Consider the following 22,260-nt stretch of genomic DNA (forward strand, 5'->3'; position numbering starts at 1 on the left):
TAAGAAGTGGCAAAATCAGGACAATTGCCTCAGGATCTGTGCTTTGAAAATTCCAATTTTTGCTAGTTAGCAAAAAGAAGGAGACTGAGGCTAAAACAGACTCGAGAATCCTATACACATAATCAATGCATTAACTCTCTCCCAACTAAAGCTTCTCTTGAGACATCTTTTCCCCTACAACGCTGCCCCCAGTCTCTCCAGTGTGAATATTTGGGGAAAGGGGGTAAGAAATACTTACTATAATCTAGTCCCAGCCCATGCCCTTAGTCAACACCCCCATCGGCTGCCTATATAGTTAAGTAGTAACATAAGTGATGGATGGGAATACGACTGGAAGGTGAGAGCTAAGTAGCCAGATAGCCCCCAAATAACCATCTTCTGCTAAGAGAATTATGAAACCAAAACCATGTCAACAGCACTCACTGTGGTGGACATGGCCCAGGGACACAGAGTTCCTCCCATGACTTGGGCTTCACAGTCCCTCCACAGTAGAAATCATCAGTCCATTTGTCCTGGGCTTGGTCAAAGCAGCTATAACTCACTTGACGTACTCCTGAGAAGGAAAACAACACAAGGAAAGGACTAGGTTGTCCTTTTGCCTGATGTTTTAGGATGAGGTCCATCTAGACCCTTAGAGAAAGAAGTAGTAATTCCCTTCTGCTGGTGAAGGAAGTAAAATGCCAGCCTCCCAAGCCTCACCTTCCCCACAGCTTACTGAACAGGCCCCATGTACCACCGCCCACATCCAGGCCTGCTGCTGCTTAGGCTTGAAGTAGCTGAAAGTGATCTCAGGGCTGGTGAGGTTGCCATATTCATTCCCATACTTCCTGTAAACCTGCATCAGAATAGGAGAGTTTAAAATAAATTGAGAGTCCAGAGTAATGGAGAATGAATCATTCAGGCCCCACTTCCTCTTTTTAAATTAAAATTTTTATTGATGTCATTTGGTTTTATGTTACCTATATTTTTAAATATATATCCCTTCCCCTTTCTTCTACATAGGGAGCCATCCCTTGTATTTGCTATATAATAAAAATATGGCAGAATTTTTTAAAAGAAGAAAAAAATGCAATTTAGCAAAACTAAAAAACACATCAAGAAAGTCTGAAAGTATAGGTAAGAATCTACATCCATAGTCTCCCAACTCTGCAAAGAAGGAAGGGAGCAGATTTTCATACCTCTTCTCTAGGGTCAAGATTGATCTTTATAATCATACAATGACCAGTCTTTTTGTTCTCTCCATATGCATTCCGATCCTCATCGGGAACATTGTGTTCCTGATTCTGCTTACTTCAATCTGCAGCAGTTCATAAATCTTTCCATGCTTTTTTGAATTCTTCATATTCATCATTTCTTATGGCATTGTCATAGTCTATTATATTCACATACCACAATTTGTTTGAGCTATTCACCAACAGAGAGGCATCTATTCTGTTTCCAGCTGTTTGCTACCAAAACACATGCTGATATGGTTATCTGGATATATATTTCATATATATACATATATATGTATATATATGCACACACACACATATATATACATATATATGTATGTATGTATTATACACACACACACACACACACACACATACACACACACACATACAGAGGGCCATTCTTTCTGTCTTTGACCTCCTTAGGGTCTATAACAGACCTGCACAACTTGGCAGTAAGTAGGCTAAATTAAAATTAAATTAAATTAATTAAATTAAATTAAAATTAAAATAGGCTAAATTTCTTTGGGCTGCAGATAGGTTAGACTAGAGACAGACTGACAATGGTTGGTTGCCACAGGTCAGATGACAAACAGGAGAGTGTGCAGTGGAAACCTTACATTTTTCTCAGGCCTCCCAAAATCCTTTGGTGGGCCACAAGTGGCCATATGTTGTGCAGGCCTAGTCTATAGATACAAATGGGATGACTAGGTCAAAGGGTCCCATCTCCTCTATGAGACTTTCCCAGCTATCCCAGCTAACAATCACCTTTTTCCTTTTCTCAACTTCTAACATGTTTGCAGTCTATAGCATATAAGCTACCATTTTCAACCATATGTTATCTTACATTGTTCTTTAATTATTTCATGTATATAAGTTTTGTCTCTTCAACTAGATTGTAACCTCCCTGAAAATAGACTCTACATACTTCTGTGTATCCCAACAATCATAGACTATTACAGGTAAATTATACTGTGGGTGACCTCAACTTTCCCCTCTCAGAACAAAATAAATCTACCACAAAAGAAATAAGAAGGAAGTTAAGGAAATGAATAGAATTTTAGAAAAGTTAGATATGATAGACCTCTAGAGGAAATTGAATAGGAATAAAAAGGAGTATACCTTTTTCTCAGCTTCACAAAAATTGACCATGTACTAGGGCATAAAAACTTCATAAACAAGTGCAGAAAAATAAAAACATTAAATGAACCCTTTTCAGATCATAATACTATAAAAATTGCGTAAAATAAAGGGCCTTGGAAGTATAGATTAAAAATTAATTGGAAACTAAATAATCTAATTCTAAAGAATAAGTGGATCAAAGAATAAATCATAGAAAACTTCAATAATATCATTAAAAATAACGACAACAATGAGACAACATATCAAAATGTGTGGGATGCAGCCAAAGTAGTTCTTAGGGGCAAATTTATATTTCTAAACGGGTATATCAGTAAAAGAGAAAAAGAGCAGATCAATGAATTAGGCAGGCAATTAAGAAAAAAACTAAAAAAAGAACCAATTAAAAATCCCCGGTAAAACAGAAATCTGAAAATCAAAGAAGAGATTAATAAAATTGAAAGTAAAAAAAATCAATCTAATAAATAAAGCTAGGAGCTGGTTTTACGAAAAAAAAAACAATAAAGATAAGCCATTGGTTAATTTTATTTAAAAAAAAAAGAAAGAAGAAAACCAAACTACCAGTATCAAAAATGAAAAAGGTAATGTGCCATCAATGAAAATGAAATTAAAGCAATTATTAGGAGCTATTTGTCCAATTACACGCCATAAAACTGAAAACCTAAGTGAAATAAATGAATATTTACAAAAATATAAATTTCTCAGACTAACAGAAGAGGTAACAGATGACTTAAATAACTCTATCTTAGAAAAAGAAATTGAACAAGTCATAAATGAGCTCCCTCAGAAAAAATCCCAAGGACCATATGGTCACAAGTGAATTCTACCAAGCATTTAAAGAACAATTAATTTCAATAATATTTAAATTATTTGAAAAAAAAAGATAAAGAAGGAATTCTACCAAATTCCTTCTGTGACATAAATATGATCTTGATACCTTAACCAGGGAGAGTCAAAACAGAGAAAGAAAATTACAGACCAATTTCCCTAATGAATAGTGATATAATAATTTTAAATAAAATACTAGCAAGGAAATTATAGCAGTATATCACAAAGATCATACACCATGATCAGGTGGGAGTTATTCCAGGAATGCAGGGCTGATTCAATATTAGGAAAACTATAAGCATAATTGACCATATCAATAACCAAAACAACAAAAATTATATAATCTCAATAGATGCAGAAAAAGCTTTTGACAAAATACAACATCTATTTCTGTTAAAAACACTAGAAATCATAAAAAAAAGGAAAAGAACCTACATGCGCAAAAATATTTATAGCAGCCCTTTTAGGGGTGGCAAAATATTGGAAACTGGGGGGATACCCATCAACTGGGAAATGGTTGAACAACTATATGAATATAATATATATGAATATAATGGAATACTATTGTGCAATAAGAAATGATGAACAGATTTCAGAAAAACTTGGAAAGACTTGTACAAAGTGATGCAAAGTGAAATGAACAGAACCAAGAAAACATAGTATACACTATCATCAATATTGAGTAATGATCAACTATGAATGATTCAGCTCTTCTCAGCAATACAATGATCCAAGATAAGTACAAAGGACTCACAAAGGAAAATGCTATCCACATTCAGATAAAAAACTGATGGACTCTGAATACAGATTGAAGCATATTTTTCTCACTTACTTTATTCTTTCTCATGTTGTTTTCCCCTTTGGATCTCTTTCTTCTTTCACAACTGTGACTAATATGGAAATGTGTTTTACATGCTAGCACATGTATAAATTATATCAAACTGCCTATCATTTTCAGAAGAGGGAAGGGAGGGAGAAAAATTTGGATTTCAAAATCTTGCAAAAATGAATGCTAAAAATTTTCTTGACATGTAACTGGGACAAAAATAAAATACTATTTACAAAAAAAAACACTAGAACACAACACCCATTTCTGTTAAAAACACTTGAAATAAATGAAACTTTAAAATGATAAGTAGTATCTATCTAAAAGCATCAGCAAGCATTATCTGTAATGAAGATAAAATAAAAGTTTTCCCAGTAAGATCAAGGGAGAAGCAAAGATGTCCAGGACATCTTTGTACTAGATTGTACTAGATATGCTATTTATAGCAATTAGACAATTTATAGCAATTAGACAAGAAAAAGAAATTGAAGGAATGAGAATAGGCAATGAGGAAATAAAACTATCATCCTTTACAGGTGATATGATGATATACTTAGAGAATCCTAGAGAATCAACTAAAAAACTAGTTGAAACAATTAACAACTTTAGCAAAATTGTAGGATGTAAAATAAATTCACATAAATCGTTAGTATTTCTATATATTACCAATAAAGTCCAACAGGAAGAGATAGAAAGAGAAATTCCATTTAAAGTACCTACAGATAATATAAAATACTTGGGAATATAACTGCCAAGACAAACCCAGGAACTATAGGAACACAATTACAAAACACTTTTCATACAAATAAAGTCAGATCTAAACATCTAGAGAAATATTAGTTGCTCATGTGTAGGCCAAGTCAATATAATAAAAATGACAATTCTACCTAAATTAATTTAATTTATTTAGTGCCATGGCAATCAAAGTACCAAAATTTCTTCTATAGATCTGGAAAAAATAATAACAAAATTCATCTGGCAGAACAAATGGTCAAGAATATGGAAGGAATCAATGAAAAAAACTGTGAAGGAAGGCAGCCTAGCAGCATCAGATTTTAAACTATATTACAAAGTGGTAATCATCAAAACAACTTGGTAGTGGCTAAGAAATAGAGTGGTGATCAGTGGAATGGATTAGGTACACAATACACAGCAAATTACCATGGTAATCTAGTACTTGATAAAGCCAAAGATCCAAGATTTGGAGGCAAACACTCACCATTTTACAAAAGTTGCTGGGAAAATTGGAAAACAGTTTGGCAGAAACTAGGCATAAACCAACATCTCACAGTGATATATACCAAGAGAAGGTGAAAATGGGTACATGATTTAGACAAAAAAGGGTGATATCATAAGCAAACTAAAGGAGCATGGAAAATTTTACCTTTTAGATCTAAAAGGGAAGAGTTTATGACCAAACAAGAAATAAAGAAGATCACGGGAAGTATAATGAATCATTTTGCTTATTTGTAATTAAAAAGCTTTTTGCACTAGCAAAACCAATATAGCCAAAATTAGAAGGAAAGCTGGAATCTTAGAAAACATTTTTACAGCAAGTTTCCCTGATGAAGGCCTCATTTCTCAAATATATAGGGAATTGAGTCAAATTCATAGAAATAAGAGCCATTCCTCAATTGACAAATGATCAAAGGATATGAAGAGGTAGTTTTGAGAAGAAGAAATCAAAGCTATCTATAGTCATATGGAAAATGCTCTAAGTTACTATTGATTAGAGAAATACAAAACAACTCTGAGGTACCACCTCACACCTATCAGGCTAACATGTCAGAAAAGGAAAATGACAAATGTTGGAGGAATGTGGAAAAATAAGGAATAATGCACTGTTAGTGGAGTTGTGAACTGATCCAACCATTCTGGAGAACAATTTGGAGCCATGCCCAAAGGGCTATAAAACTGTGCATACCCTTTCATCCAGCAATACTACTGTATGCCAAAGACATAAAAAGCCAAAAGGAAAAGGACCTATATATACAAAAAATTATAGCAGCTCTTTTAATGGTGACAAAGAAGTGAAAATTTAGGGGATGCCCATCAATTGGGGAATGGCTGAACAAGTTGTGGTATATGATAATCCTATTGTTCTATAAAAAATGATCAGGATGGTTTCAGAAAAACAGAAGACTTACATGAATTGATGCAGAGTGAAGTGAGTAGAACCAGATTATTGTACACAATAACAGCAATATTATAACAATGATCAACAATGAAAGACTCTGATCAATACAATGATCTAAGACAATTCTGACATGAGGAAACATGCTATTGATCTACAGAAAGAGAACTGATAAACTCTAAGTGTAAATTGAAATACAATTTTTCACTTTATTTTTCTTGCTTTTTTTGAGACATGGCCAATATGGAAATTCACAATTTCACATGTACAATTGATATCATATTGCTTGCTTTCTCAATGGCTGAAAGGTGAAAGAGAATTTGGAACTCAAAATTTAAAAAAAAAAGTATGTTCAAAAGAAATTAATGTATTTTATTTTTTAAATGAAAAAACATTTATTGAATTTCTATTCCTACCAAGTTCCAAGTGTTATGGTCAGCACTGGGGATGGATGATAACTACAATAAGACAGTCTATGGTCAAGTTCATCCTTAGGGAGGGGGAGGGTGGAGAAGACAACATATTAGAGAGTTCAGTTGCTGGGTAAATGAAAAGACTTTTTTAAAAGTTCTAAGTCCTAAAAGTCATAAGAATGCACCAGAGGGGCAGACTGCATGGCCCAGACAGGCATTTCATCTTTAGATTGTCAGAAGGTCAGATATTGGGATACTGTAGGGCATGCAAACAGGGCAAATGGTAAAGCCAGGAAGTCCTTAGAAAGCAGTATCAGGGCAGATGTCAAGGTTTGTTTCACAGTCCATTTTACCTGAAGGAAAAGTTGGTGACTACCATAACCTCAAGTCATATGAGCAGTCAAGCAGTCTAGATTGGTTTCTAGGTGGTCTGGGGCAAGACTTGAATAAGTCAGAGTTCAGTTGGATCTAACAGAGATGAGGATATCTGCCTCTTATTATTAGTATGTGTGAACAATTTCTACAGTTGTTTATAATATGGTATATAGTACATAGTTTTCATTTATGTTATTGAAGAAAAATTAAAATAGCACATAGAAAAACTGAGAAAGAATATGAAGAAAATGACCAAAGATAGCCATGAAAGACAGCTCCAACACAAGGCGGGGGAAGGGTAAAGAGAAAATGATTTGGAGATTATATTGCAGGGTTAAAGAGAGTGACACTTTAAATTTCACCATCTGCAAGTAGTAATTGAATCTTCTCATTTTCTGGTTGCTTCCCTGGCTAATCTTTGAGCTTCAGCATTGCCTTCAATTTTTGAGTGAGCAGGTACATACTTCCACTCAACATTCGTGTTCTAAGTCATATTATCCAGCTTAGTTAACTGGTCTCTGTGGACATCTTTATTTTTTAACTTGTTTTCCAGCCATTTTCTTTCCATTTGTCAATTCAGTCATTTGTACCTTTGGTGATAAGTTGATTATCTGTGCACACAATAAATCTGTCATTTTGGGCCTTTGCTTGCTCAATCCCTTTGTCAACTGTTTCTAATGTTGCTCTTTGGTTTGACTGTTCAGAATGTGTACCACTTATGTTCAGATCATGGTCTCGTCCCCAGTAGACACCAATACCTCCTTGCACTCTTTCTCTTCCATTATTTTTGCAGGTACCCTTGACATACAGTATTAGGGTCTAATCCCTGGTATAGTTATCCATACCAACTTTCAAAGCCTCTAGTCTACCAACTATAGTCATAGCTTCTTGGACTGTGTTTCCAACTCATCTCCAGTCTCTTCAAAGGCTTGGTTAAAAAAAAAAACAACAAAATGAGTCTGACCTTCAGAGATTGTCAAAATTAATATTTTTTAAAAGAAAAAAAGAATCACAGACTATCAAGTAGATTCAGGATATTGTGATGGGTTCTACGGATATAAAAATAAAAAGAAAACTGTCCCTGACTTCAAGTAGAATATAAGTTCTATGGTGGAAAGTGGGGTACAGAGATACAATATGTGAAAAAATAAGTAGATACAAGGATAGGAGGACACAAATAGATACTTCAAATATAATTTGAAGAAGGAGAGAACATGACAGAACCAAGATTGTGAAGAAAAGGCAAGGACTCACCTGAGCTCTTCCCAAACCCCTCTAAACATTTTTAAATAATTCCTCAAAACAAAGACAACTTTTCTAAGTTTCTAAGTCGGCAGGAACGGTCTGTTGCACCAGGGTGAGAGTCAAGCACAGTCCAGCACAGGCTGAGGCCCAGCAAGCCAGCAGTAGGCCTTGGGGACGACTGAATCAGTGGTGGCAGTGGTGGTTTGCAGACCTCTCAGTCAACATATGGTAAGGGGGGTAGGGGAGGTCAGACAATTGGTCAGAAAGAGATTACATGGGTCCCTTTGCTGGCATGAGGGTCAGGACTCTGTTACATTGCCCATACTTGCATCTGAGTTGCAGTCCTGAATCTCTGTCCCAGGGTGAGGAGGAGCACTAGCCCACCAGAGCTTGCAGCTCCAGGGAAGCTGGGACCCTGGTCACAGTTCAGGGGCAGGAAAGAGTGCTTGTGGTTGCTCACAGACCACAGCACAGGCCAGGAGAGTAGTAAACACACCTCTCCCTAGATAATGCTACTTTGGAAGAACCAAAAACTTGCAGGTCCCCAGAATTATCTCTGCAAACAGCTGCAAAAAAAAAAACAAAAAACCTGAAGCTTGGAACAGTGCCCCCTCCACTACAGAAACAAAGCCCCACTTTAGTAGACAGTTAAAAGCCAAGAAATAGGAGTTTAGGGGGGCAGAGCCAAGATGGTGGAGGGAAAGCAGTGACTTACTTGAGCTCTCTCCCCAAACCCCTCCAAATACCTATAAAAAATGGCTCTAAACAAATTCTAAAGCAGCAGAACCCATAAAAAGACAGAGTGAAACAAATTTCCAGCCAAAGACAACCTGGATGGTTGATTGGAAAGGTAGATCGCACCAGGCGGGGAGAGGAGCACAGTTTGGCGTGGGCGCGCAGGCTGCAGCGAACCTGGAGCAGGTCTCAGAGAACTGATTAATGGGCAGCTGTGGTGGTTTCCAGACTTCTCAACCCATTAATACCAAAGACAACTTAAAAGGTCAGTGGGAAAAGTCTGTGACTACAGTGAGATAAAAGCTAGGTCTCAGCCAAAAGTCCTGAGCATGCCCCCAGGGCAGCGGCTGTTCCCTGAGCTTCCGGCCCACAGACTGAGGGGGAATCAAGTGGCTGATAAGTGGGGGATTTCAGGGATCTCTTTGCCAGTGCTGAGTCAGGAATCTCTTGCTTTGCCTGTGCTTGGATCTGTGCGTCACAGTTCTGAAGGGCAGTCCTGGGGTGAGAAGGAGTGCTGGCCTGGTGGAGCTTGTTGTGGCTGTGGAGACGTAACACTTTGCCTCTTATCATAGCACCCTGGAAGAACTGAAAATTTTCAGGTCCCTAGAAGTATCTCTGAAAACAGCTGTACAAACCCCTGAAGTTTGGGACAGTACATTCTCCACATTGGAAGCAGACTCTTACCTTAACAAAGAGTTTAAAACTCAAGTAATTGGCCGGCATCATGAGTAAGCAGCACAAAAAGAGTCAGACTATATTATCTTACTTTGGTGACAAAGAAGATCAAAACATACAACCAGAAGAAGACGACAAAGCCAAAGCTCCTACATCCAAAGCCTCCAAGAAAAGTATGAATCAGTCCCAGGCCTTAGAAGAACTCAAAAGGGATTTTGAGAAGCAAGTAAGAGAAGTAGAGGAAAAACCGAGAGTGATGCAAGAAAATCATGAAAAACAAGTAAACAGCTTACTAAAGGAGACCCAAAAAAATACTGAAAAAAATAACACCTTAAAAAATAGCTTAACCCAAATGGCAAAAGAGGGCCAAAAAGCCAATGAGGAGAAGAATGCCCTAAAAAGCAAAACTGGACAAATGGAAAAGGAAGTCCAAAAGATTACTGAAGAAAATACTTCCCTAAAAATTAGAATAGAGCAATTGGAAGCTAGTGACTTTATGAGAAATCAAGACACAGTAAAACAAATCCAAAAGAATGAAAAATTAGAAAACAATGTGAAATATCTACTGGAAAAACAACTGACCTAGAAAATAGATCCAGGAGAGAGAATTTAAAAATTATTGGACTATCTGAAAGCCATGATCAAAAAAAGAGCCTAGACATCATCTTTCAAGAAATTATCAAGGAAAACTGCCCTGATATTTTAGAATCAGAGGGCAAAATAGAAATTGAAAGAATCCACCGGTCTCCTCCTGAAAGAGATCCTCAAAGGAAAACTCCTAGGAATATTGTAGCCAAATTCCAGAGTTCCCAGATCAAGGAGAAAATATTATAAGCAGCCAGAAAGAAACAATTCAAGTACTGTGGAAACACAATCAGGATAACACAAGATTTAGCAGCTTCTGCATTAAGGGACGACAGGGCATGGAATATAATATTCCGGAGGGCAAAGGAGATAGGATTACAACCAAGAATCACCTACCCAGCAAAACTGAGTATAATCCGGCAGGGGAAAAAAATGGTCATTCAGTGAAATAGAGGACTTTCAAGCATTCTTGATGAAAAGACCACAGCTGAATAGAAAATTTGACTTTCAAATACAAGACTCAAGTGGAACATGAAGAGGTAAACAGGAAAGAGAAATCATAAGAGACTTATTAAGGTTGAACTGTTTACATTCCTGCATGGAAAGATGATATTTGTAACTCATCAGACCTTTGTCAGTATTAGGGTAGTTGAAGGGAAAAAAATTTCATCTATGTATATATAGATATATATGTATAGATAGATAGATAAATAGGTAGGTAGATAGATAGATAGATAGATAGAGGGCACAGGGTGAGTTGAAGATGAAGGGGTCATATCTGGAGAATAAAATTAAGGGGTGAGAGAGGATTACACTAGGAGTAGGAGAAAGGAGAGGTAGAACGGGGTAAATTATCTCACAAAAAAAAAAAACCAGAAAAGAAAAGGCTCTTACAGTGGAGGGGAAATGGGGGAAGGTGAGAGGGAATGAGTGAATCTTATTCTCATAGGATTTGACTTAAGGAGGGAATAACATACACACTCAATTGGGTATGGAAATCTGTCTTACCCTACAGAAAAATAAGGGGGAAGGGGACAAGAGAGTAGGGGCCTGATAGAGAGGAGGGCAGATTGGGAAAGGCAGTAATCAGAAGCAAATACTGAGGAGGGACAGGGTCAAAAGAAAGAATAGAATAAATGGGGGGGGCGGGATAGGATTAAGGGAAATAGAGTTAGTTTTTCACAGCATGTCTACTATGGAAGTGTTTTGCATAACTGCACATGTATAACCTATATTTAGTTGCTTGCCTTATCAATGAGGGTGGGTGGGAAGGGGGAAAAGGAGAAAATTTGGATCCCAAAGTTTTAAAAACATATGTTTAAAAAAAGTTTTCACATGCAACTGAGAAATAAGAAATACAGGAAATGGGGTACAGAAATCTATCCTGCCCTAGAGGAAAATAGAAGGGGAAGGGGATAAGAGAAGGGGGAAAGAGATAGAAGGGAGGGCAGACTAGGGGAAAGGATATTCAGAATGCATGCCATCTTGGGTAGGGGGAGGGGCGAGATGGGATGAAAATTTGGAACTCAAAATCTTGTGGAAGTAAATGTTGAAAACTAAAAATAAATGTATTAAAATTTTTTAAATAAACAAATGAATAAAATGAGAAAAAAAGTCAAGAAATAGGCTGGAAAAATGAACAAACAGCAGGAAAAGATCCTGCCTATAGAAAGATACTATGGTGACAGGGAAGATCAAAACAAACTCAGAAGAAGACAACAAAGTCAAAACTGCTGTATCAAAAGACCCAAAGAAAAATATGAATTGTTCTCAGGCCATGGAAGATCTCAAAAAGGATTTCAAAAATCAAGTAAGAGGGGGCAGCTAGGTGGTGCAGTGGATAGAGCATTGGCCCTGGAGTCAGGGGGACCCGAGTTCAAATCCAGCCTCAGACACTTGATACTTGCTAGCTGTGTGACCCTCAGCAAGTCACATAACCCCATTGCCTAGCCCCCCCCAAAAAAAAAATCAAGTAAGAGAGATAGGGGAAAAATTGGGAAGAGAAATGTGAATGATGCAAGAAAATCATGAAAGAAGAGTTTGGTAAAAGAAGCACAAAAAAAAAAAAATACCAAAGAAAATAATACCCTAAAAAACAAAATAGGCCAAATGGTAAAAGAGGCACAAAAATCCACTGACGAGAAGAGCTCCTTAAAAAGCAGAACTAACCAAATGGAAAAAAAAGAAGTATAAAAATTTACTGAAGAAAAGAACTCCTTAAGAAGTAGAATTGGCCAAATGGAAAAGGAGGTACAAAAAGCTCAATGAAGAAAATAATTTCTTAAAAATTAGAATTGGGCAAGTGGAAGCTAATGACTTTATGAGACATCAAGAAACAATCAAACAAAATCTAAAGAATGAAAAAATAGAAGAAAATGTGAAATGCCTTATTGTAAAAACAACTGACTTGGAAAATTGATCCAGGAGAGATAATTTACAAATTATTAAACTACCAGAAAGCCATGATCAAAAAAAGAGCCCAGACATCATCTTTCAAGAAAATATCAAGGAAAATTGCCCTTATATTCTAGAACCAGAGGGTAAAATAGAAATTTAATCCCAAAATGAAAACTCCTGGCCAAACTCTTTACCCAAATTACAGAACTCCCAAGTCAAGGAGGAAATATTGCAACAGTCAAAAAGAAACAACTTAAATATTGTGGAGCCACAGTCAGAATAACACAAGATTTAGCAGTTTCTACATTAAAGCATTGAATGAATTAGAATATGATATTCTAGAGGGCAAAAGAGCTAGAATTACAACCAAGAATCATCTACTCAGCAAAACTGAGTAGAATCCTTCAGGGGAAAAAAATGGACATTCAGTAAAACAGAAGACTTTTAACTGATGAAAAGACCAGAGCTGAATAGAAAATTTGACTTTCAAATACAAGACTCAAGAGAAGCATAAAAAAATAAACAGGAAAGAGAAATTATAAGAGATTCAATAAGGTTAAACTGTTTACATTCCTACATGGGAAAAAATTCTTTATTTTTCTTGGGTTTTTTGTCTGTTTTCTTTTATAACATGACTAACATGGAAATATGTTTTACATAAGTACACAAGTATAAATGGTATCAAATTGCTTGCCTTCCCAGTTGGGCGGCAGGAGGAGCGGAAGAGTGAATGAGAGAATTTGGAACTCAAAAAAATGTTAATAATATTAAAAATTGTTTTTACATGTAATTTAAATTATTAAAAGTTTTTTTAAAAAAAGGAGAGAACATAAATGGAGGGCAGGAGAACAGAGATGGGGATCTGGAAGAGTTTCAAGTAGGATCATTGATTTGGAACTGGAAGGATTGTAGAGGCCATCAGTCCAATCCCCTCATTTTACAGATGAGAACACTGAGACCCAGAAACATTGAAGGACTTGCCCATCTACAGGCAGAAAGTGGCAGAGCAGGGATCCAAATCTAAATCCAGCTCTCCTTCTACTACATCACATTGAGGTGGCACCTGAACTGAGCACTGAAGGAAGTTCAGACTCTAAGAGGTAGAAATGAGACAGGCAGAGAGTAAGGAGACAAATTGCTAAATTTGAAGCATAGCTTATAAGTCAGTTTGGCTGGAAGGTAGAATGTGTGAAGGTAAAAAATATCAATTATGTCAGGAAAGTGGATTGTTCAGGAGAGACATTTGGGTTAGATTTAGTAGTTATTATGTAGAGATGACCTGAATCCATAGAAACTAATTAAATCACCAAGAAAGATTGTAGAGAGAGAAGAGAAAGCTTCCAATAGAACCTTGGAGAACGCCCTTGATTAGGAGGTAAGAGATGGATGAAGACCCATGGGAAGGAGAAAGAGAGGAAGAAGGAAGAAAGAGAGAGAAAAAGAAAGAAAGGGAAGGAAGAAGGAAGAGAGAAAGGAATTGAGAGAGAGAAAAAGGAAAGAAAGAAGAGAAAGGGAAGGAGGGAAAAAGGAAAGAAGGAGAGAACAAAGATTTTTCTCATCTAGCCATAATAACTGACAGCAAGGAGTGCCCTTTATCTTTGCTTTCCCATCAGTCACCTCCTCTCCCAACCACCTCTAGCTCCATGAGGTAGCTAAGAAGAACATGGCTTTTAACACCACTTGGATGAGTTGGGAGGTATAGGCCTTTGAGTAAGATGGAAAACCACCAAGCCTTGCAAGTGATTGATAAATGTTTTTTTTCCCATTCATTTATTCGTAATTATTTCTTACTAAAGGCATATTATCATTTTAACTTGTGGAATTCCAACCTATCTATGGCTTAGGAGCCTAACAAGTACATCTAGGTACATAGAGGTTAAGTGACTTATCAGGAGTCAAGTAGTAAAAATGTCAGAGGTGAGATTGACTTGTGAAGCTCACACAGCCAGTAAGAGTCTCAGAGGTGGGATTTGAACTCAGGTCTCCTTGACTCAGTACTCAATCCACTATGCTGTGCAGCCTTCATGCTAAGAGCTGAGGATTAAATGAGTATGGGAGTGTTACCTCTTGGGTTCTACTTCTCTCCTGTCCACTGATTTGCTTCATTTGTCTTTGCTTCAGGTTCCCATCTCTGGGGAGGTGGGGGTAGAGAGCAGTCCCTCTGTGAATCCAAATCTCTTCAAGAAGCACCACCAACACTCTCTAGTCTACCTCAGCATGTATTGTAGCCAACAGCTGTCTCAGATGACTTCTATTAAAAATTACTTTCCTAAAAATACATTATTGCTTTTATTCCTCTGAGACCTTTAAGTCCCCTGTCTGGTTCAGAAGAGCAACCAGGGAGAGTCACAGTCAAACTTTGACCAACTCACTCCTGCCTTTAACTACCTCACCTGTATTTCAATGTCCTCTTGGGTGGGTCCTCTGATGCGGATCTCCTCTAGGTGGGGCATCTTTTCCTTGCTGAGGAACACCTTGTACTCAATCTGATTGTCCTCCAGGACTGAGGGGTAGGTGGTGTTTAACGAGATGCTCCTCTTCCCAGACACCACATACTGTCCTCTTATCTTCACAGCTATGGTCCAGAACAGTGTCAATATTAAAGGAAGCACGCTAGCCATCTGTTTCCACTTTCTGTCCACAGTCAGGGATTGATGCAGAAACCTCTGAACATCCAGGAAAGAGTCTTAGCCAGAGAGGCTTAGGGAAGGGGGTGGGAGATGTGAGCAGGACCAATGGAAGCAAAAAGGGAAAAGTTACAAAGGAAAAATTACAAGTGGGATACCCTCTCAAATGGCTGGCCACTGCAGCTAAGAGTTACGTCAGCTGGGGATTTTTCCTTCTGTGAATCAGCCAGCATGATGGAAAAGACAATAGATTTGTGGTCAGACAACCTTGAGTTAGAATTCTGGCACTACCACTTATTGCCTTTCTGACCTTGGGCAAATCACTTATTATTATTATTTTTTTTTTTTAGGCAATTGAGGTTAAGTGACTTGTCCAGGGTCACACAGCTAGTAAATGTCAAGTGTTTGGTCTGAGGCCAGATTTAAAGTCAGGTCCTCCTGACTCCAGGGCCAGTGCTCTATCCACTGCATCACCTAGCTGCCCCCAGGGGCAAATCACTTATTAGCCACTCTGGACCTCAGTTTGTTCATCTGCAAAATGAAGGGCAGCTGTATCTATAATCCTTTGAAAGTGGAAATATTTTCACTGCAGTGTGAAACATGCCAGTGATTGGCACATGGTAAACACTTGATAAATGATTTTTCATTCATTTAGTGCTCATAAATAGTGCTAACTTCAATGGGTTTTAGTAGATATTTTAAGGTCAGTTCCAAGCAGGACCCAGAAGGACTGACTAATTGTGGTGCCTTTTCTTCCTGCCTACTTACCCAGGTGTGTGAAGAGAGGTTTCTGGTTGGTGATATGCACGGTGGTGAAATTAGGAGGAATTGTCAGGAATGTGACGTACTCTAGGAGGAAATTCAAACAGGAGATGGGTCATGCCCCTTTATCAGAGCCCTGTGGAATTAGTCTGGGTTGTCCTGTGTTTTCTCATCAGACTACTAGTGAAAAGGAAACTTCTCTTAAGGAAAAGCACCATCCCCAAGCTGGGAAGGGTTCTGCTGTACCTTGGGCCCTCCCTCCAGTGTAAGAGCCGCTCACTCTGCTGCATGTGGTGTTGTCTCCCCCACAGACCTGACACACATCCTTCACGTGTCCAGAATCCAACCTGCCATCACATCCAAATGCCTGATCAAAAGAGAAGGCAGAAGATTGGATTCTGGGGTACAAACAAAACTAGGACCTGACCTTCTCCACTTTCCTCTTCCCAGGGCCATTTCAGACCCATGTAGGTTGTTGAGTAGGAAGAGTCACCACCCCTGAGGGCACCCTCCCTCCTTGCATTACCTTTTATTCTGGCTGCTTGACTGCTCATAAGACCTAGATGACAACTCTATTCCTTCCTATGAAATGGAGAACCACCAGGCCTTGCCATCTGCCCTGACACTGAACCCTCTGGTCCTCCAGACTTTACCATTTGCCCTATCTCTACACCCTGCACTGTCATAAATCTACATATATAATCCGGGGGGCCATGGGTCCTGTCATCTACACGATCAGGCCTTTCTATTCAACCTGCAGCTGAACTTTCTTTTATGTATTGTCTCCCCCAATTAGAGTGTAAGCTCCTTGAGGACAAGCACTATCTCACTTTTCTATTAGAATCCCCAAAGCTTAACATGATGCTTGGCACATGTTAAGCACTTAATAAAAGCTTTCTCATTCATTCATACATACATACACATGCAAAGGCAGCCTGGACAAGTGTCCAAATGATGTAATTTGAGGAGATAGTAAAGGGGATGATGCCAAAGACAAACTTCAACTACTTCAACACCGTACCTAGGGTTTGTGGAAAAGAGTCAATAAACATTTTATTAAGTGCCTACTAAGTGCCAGGCACCGTGCTAAGCACTGGGGATACAAAAAAGAGGCAAAAAAAAAACCAGTCCCTACCCTCAAGGAGCTCACAATCTAATGGGGGAACCAAGAAGCCCTTCAAGCTTCATTCTGATTTTCCTAGGCAGATAGAAAGACACACACACACACATACACACACACACACACACACATACACACACACACACCAGAAAATGGCCTTACATACCCTGCATCTGCCCATCACACAGAGGCTTGTGGTCCCCTCTGCCTGGTGATCTGCGGGCACACATCGCGTACCATCCAGGAAACTTTCCCCACGGCTCACTATGAAGTTCTTTCCAGCTGCCCAGCACATATGCTTACACAGATCATTTCCTGGGAAGGCAGAGATGTGAAGGAACTCTGTGTTATACTACCTGATGCCTAAGAGGAAGAAGAAGGAGTGGAGAGAGCAGTGACAGCCTGTGAAGACAGGTTAGGGTCCTGCAGAGCTTTCATCCGTGGTCTTAGAAGTAGATCTAGCTTGAGGACTACTACTGGTAGTCATTTTTTAAAGGTCTCATTCCTTGTTTTGTGATAAAAGATACCCCAATATATAAAGTGTAAGACAAAAGTCCTGAATGAATGTTCACTTGTTTATTATACTTCTAGAGAAGACTTTAAAGCTTAGAGACAGGTTTGGGAGAATTGAGTTAAGTCACGTCCCCCAGAAATAAACAAACAATATGAATAAATATTTCTCAAAAGAAAAAATGCAAACCATTAACAACCATAGGATATCTCCAAATCACCAATGGCAATAGAAATGCCATTTAAAACAACTCTGAGGTTTTACCTCAGTCCCAAGGAATTGGAAAAGATGACAAAACCATGGGAGCAGTCAGTGTTGGAGAGGCTGTAGAAAGACAGGCACACTAACGCACTGTTGGTGGAACTACGAGTTTGCATTCTGAAAAACAGTTTGGAATAATGCAAATAAAGTTGACTAAATGTCAATATCTTTTGATTCAGAGATCCCATTCTTATACATATACCCCTAAGGAGGTAACTGACAAAAAGAAAATTTCTACCAAAATATTTATAGCAGCATTTTTTGTAGTAGCAAATAATAGGAAACAAGATAGATGCCTATCGATTGGGGAATATCTAAACAAATTGTGACATATAAATGTAATAAAATATTACTGTGTGGTAAGAAATGATAAATATGTTGAACACAGAGAAGCATGGAAAGACTTACATGAACTGATGCAAAATGAAGTAAGCAGAGCCAAGGAAACAATAAACACAATAACTACAACAATGAAAATGGAAAGAGCAACAAACACAAAACACTGAAAAAATGAATGCTTTAAAAATACACAGACTAAGCTTGGTCCTTAAAGAAGAGATAAAGAAAGACATTTACCCACTCCTCTGAAGTAGCAGTGGGTTCAGGAAGGTCCACAAGTGTGGAATATTACATATTACATCAGATTTTTAAAAATATATTGATCAGTTTTGCTGAATTTTTTCCTGTTTTTCTTTTCTTTTCTTAATTTTTAAATTCTTTGTTATAAGAGATGACTAGGGGGAGAAATTCAGTTAAATACAAACAAAATATATCAACAATGTATTTTTAAAAAGAATTGTCATGTATTTAGGCCATGGATTGCCCTAAAAGCATCTTTGAGGTTTTTTTGTGAGGGTTTGGGTTTTTTCTATTTACTATCCTTTTATTTCTAAACCATGAGGCCCCTTCCAAACTCCCTAGGTGTTATAGCTATAGAAGTGATGACCACTTGTGTGGAAGAAAATACACCTTAGCTCTGGGAATATATAAGTAAGGAGGTAGACCCCTAGCCCAAGGCCATGAGAACAGACCCTTATTTGTATGCAGCATACTATAAACTTTCACAATAAGCAATGGGATAAGCCAACAGAAGAGAGCAGCAGGTCTATAGGCACGCATGCACACACACACACACACACACACACACACTTCCTTTTTTTCTCCTTCTATACCCTCTCAACAACTGTAATGCTCTAATATCCTAACAACTCAACTCAGAAATGGAATCAATAGGTAAACCTAGTCTCCCCACCCATTAAAACCCTGGGAAGCTTAAAGCATGTTGGGGAAGTGAGGAAAGTTGTTAGGAATGCCATAAATCATGGGAGAAGCTAAGATTTTGCTTGAGAATCAAGGAGTGCCAGGAACTTCCAAAACTAGAGGGATATTTTTTACCTGGGTTTGCTTCCCAACTTTAGGCCCTTAACACCACTAGGATTGGCAGCAGGGTTGAATTCTGATGCCTGGCAAATGCGAATACCCAAGGCCTCAATCAGCAATTGTTTTCTTACACTGAGACCAGGGCCCTCCCACTACATCCTAAAATTTAACTTTAATAAATTTGGCTTCTGATATGTAGGTTTCGTACATGTTCTTCCTCGTCTTTTCAGTTGTGGCCACTTATCCACCACAAAACCATTGACTTAAGAGAGCGCTTGCTGCTAATGGGGAAAATAAACAGAACTGAATCCCAGTACTTCCAACTCCCACTACAGTTGTGGTAAGGGTCTCTACCCCAAAATGTCTCCAGTATACTCTATCATTCTATCCTTATTATTCCATTCCTTTGGGCATTTAAGGCTCCTAGAGGAGTCACCATTGAATAATTAGTTATAAGCAGGGACATATCTCCAGTACTTAGGACAGTGCCTGGTACAGAGTAGGCATGTTACCAATGCTTGTTGATTGATTTATCCAGTGAACTGGAAGGGACTTTAGAAACTTCCTTATCTAACCCCCTCATTTTACAGATAAAGAATATGAAGCCCAGAAAGGTTAAGTAATTTGCCCAAAGTCACACAGGTAATAGGGAACAGAGCTGGGATTTGAACCCTGACATTCTGACTTTAAATCTAATACTCTTGCCACTGCACCACAAAGGAATGAGACACAGGATTTAGGGGACACAGATGGGGTGACGGAAGGACACCAAAGATAAATTCTAGCAGTGCAGTGATGATATTGTGAGAATCACAGACAGAGAGATGGCCTCACTTCTCTCCTGGCATCCTCATCCCCTTCCTCTACCTTGGCTATACTGAGCAGCTGACTTCCAGCTATAGAAGGTAGGAACCCCCGGAGTGAGGTATAGTGGCTTCCCATCAGTTGCAGCACATTGCTCAGACATGAACTCTAGCTGGGTCTTCACACAAGCCTGCAGAAAAGAGGAACAGAGGATGTCCAGAGGAGATGGAAAGTGAACTCTGGCAGACAAGACTATTGAGAGGAAAGCTCCAATTATTTAAATTCAGTCAGGAAAACTGTAGCTGGTCAGAAAAAAAAATGAAGAGAGGATCCCCAAAAGAGACTTAGTACATCTCAGCACTAAAGTCTATGAGGATAGCTAGCATTAAGGCCTTTCTTGGGTGAGACAAACTGTGTCTAAAGTTGGCTTTTTACATAATCTGCTCCCCTAATGTCCTGGGACACCAGATCTCAGGGTGCTTTGCCTGGGGAAGAGAGAATGATGGAGGCATAACAGCTTTCTTCAGATACCTGAAGGGCTATCACATAATTATGTTGTATAGCTCTGGAAAACAAAATTAAGATGCACAGATGGAGGTTAGGAGGCAGATTGCAACTCAGCTCAAGAAAAAAATCTTTGTATTGCTTTAAGCTGTGCCTTTATGAAGGGTAGCAAAGTCCCTGTAACTGGCAGCACAGATGTCCCTGCTTCTCCCTACCCATCTGGTAGTGTAGGATTTAGTCCTTTCTTATCCCTATCAGTTCAGAAAGCTGTGTAAGAGGCAATTCTTGCCCTAGGGGAAAGACTATAAATGACCTCTAGGGTCTTGTCACTCACTTCAGTGGCTTGGCTCCTCCGGATAATAGGACCAGGGTTAACAAAGGTCTCTACCCCACCAACTGGTCTAAAGGGGGTATCCCTACCTGAGTGTTGCACAGCTCAGCCTTGAGGTCAGCTCCTGCACAGTCACGACCACCAAAGGCAGGTCTGAAAAGCACCATTGGGCAGAGTCAGGAGGGAGAGCAGTGCAGACAGCTTCCTCACCCCGGTGTACCTACACTACAGCCTGCTCCTAGATGAAGAAAGTGCCTGTGTTCTCCCACCAACCCACGCCCACCTAACCCCAGAAACTGAGGTCCCGTGTACCTGGGGTTGTTGCACTGCCGTCTTCTGGTGATGACTCCTCCCCCACAGGTTCGGGAACAAGTGCTAGGAGGGCCCCAACCAGACCATTGTCCATGGACTAAGGACACTGAGGTCAACTCTTCCAGAGAATGGCAGTGGCCCTTAGAGCACCACTAAAATAGAAAAATATGTTGAAAATAAAGTAATTAAAATGTCCATATCCCTTTTGATCCAGGGATTCCACTGCTAAGCATATGTTTCATGAAGGGAGGGAGAGAAGGGGAGAAAGGGGAAGAGAGAGACAGAGAGAGAGGAAAAAGAAGGAAGAAGAGGAGGAGGAAGGAAGGAAAAGAGTGGAAAAGAAAGAAGGAAGAAAGAAAAAAAGAAATACACCAACATACTTATAACAGTATCAATTGGAAAAGGGCTAAATTGTGGTACAAGAAAGTAATGAAATATTACTCTTTTTTTAGAAATAGTGACTAAGATGAACACAGAGAAGAGGGGAAAGACTTAGATGAACTTGATGAGGTCTAGAGGTTTAGGATTCTTTTTGAGGCAAGGGGCAAAGGTCTTGGCTTGAGCCCATAACCCATCAAACTGACAAAAAATGAAGCAGAGTCAGAAAAACAACATACACAGACTACAACAATGTAAATGGAAAGAACAACACAACAAAATTAAGAATGAATGCTGCAAAATTATAATAACAAAGCTGGCCCCACAGAATGGAGAGGAGAAGGCAATTCCACCTACTTCTTTGCAGAGGTGAGGGACTATGGGTATGGAACACTGCATTAAATGTCAGACTTTTAAAATGTGTTAGTTTTGCTGAACTTTTTTTCTTCTTTGTTATTCTTTCTTATAAGGGATGGCTCTTTGGGAGGGGGATAGGAGGAGGACTACATTAGGAAAGTTGGGTGTTTTGGGGTTTTTTTAAGCATGCTAATTAACCACAGGGAGCTAGTCACTGTAGGTATGATTTTTTCTTAAACCCACATTTCTGCAGTGAGGCAGATAGTCAACACAAAAAAAAGGTGTCAAACTCATTTGTCATTCCACATACTCTGTTGAGTGGTGATGTCAGTGACAGTGGCCTCCT

General features: G+C 38.7%; 1 protein-coding gene across 3 annotated transcripts in view; it reads right to left on the minus strand.

Annotated features, from left to right (window-relative positions):
• ADAMTS13 (ADAM metallopeptidase with thrombospondin type 1 motif 13) overlaps positions 1-22,260 on the minus strand; it is a 58,619-nt gene that overhangs the window by 18,090 nt on the left and 18,269 nt on the right. For all 3 annotated transcript variants that reach the window (XM_027869765.1, XM_027869764.1, XM_027869766.1), the window contains 9 exons: positions 21,180-21,331; positions 20,957-21,020; positions 20,096-20,222; positions 17,243-17,391; positions 16,203-16,323; positions 15,963-16,043; positions 14,961-15,142; positions 700-835; positions 424-553 (listed from right to left, as the gene is read on the minus strand). In XM_027869765.1, coding sequence (XP_027725566.1) covers positions 424-553; positions 700-835; positions 14,961-15,142; positions 15,963-16,043; positions 16,203-16,323; positions 17,243-17,391; positions 20,096-20,222; positions 20,957-21,020; positions 21,180-21,331 — 1,142 coding nt within the window. The remainder of the gene's footprint in view (positions 1-423; positions 554-699; positions 836-14,960; positions 15,143-15,962; positions 16,044-16,202; positions 16,324-17,242; positions 17,392-20,095; positions 20,223-20,956; positions 21,021-21,179; positions 21,332-22,260) is intronic.

The sequence above is a fragment of the Vombatus ursinus genome, unplaced genomic scaffold (assembly GCF_900497805.2).
Source record: "Vombatus ursinus unplaced genomic scaffold, bare-nosed wombat genome assembly UNPS02014793.1, whole genome shotgun sequence".
Lineage (NCBI taxonomy): Eukaryota > Metazoa > Chordata > Mammalia > Diprotodontia > Vombatidae > Vombatus > Vombatus ursinus.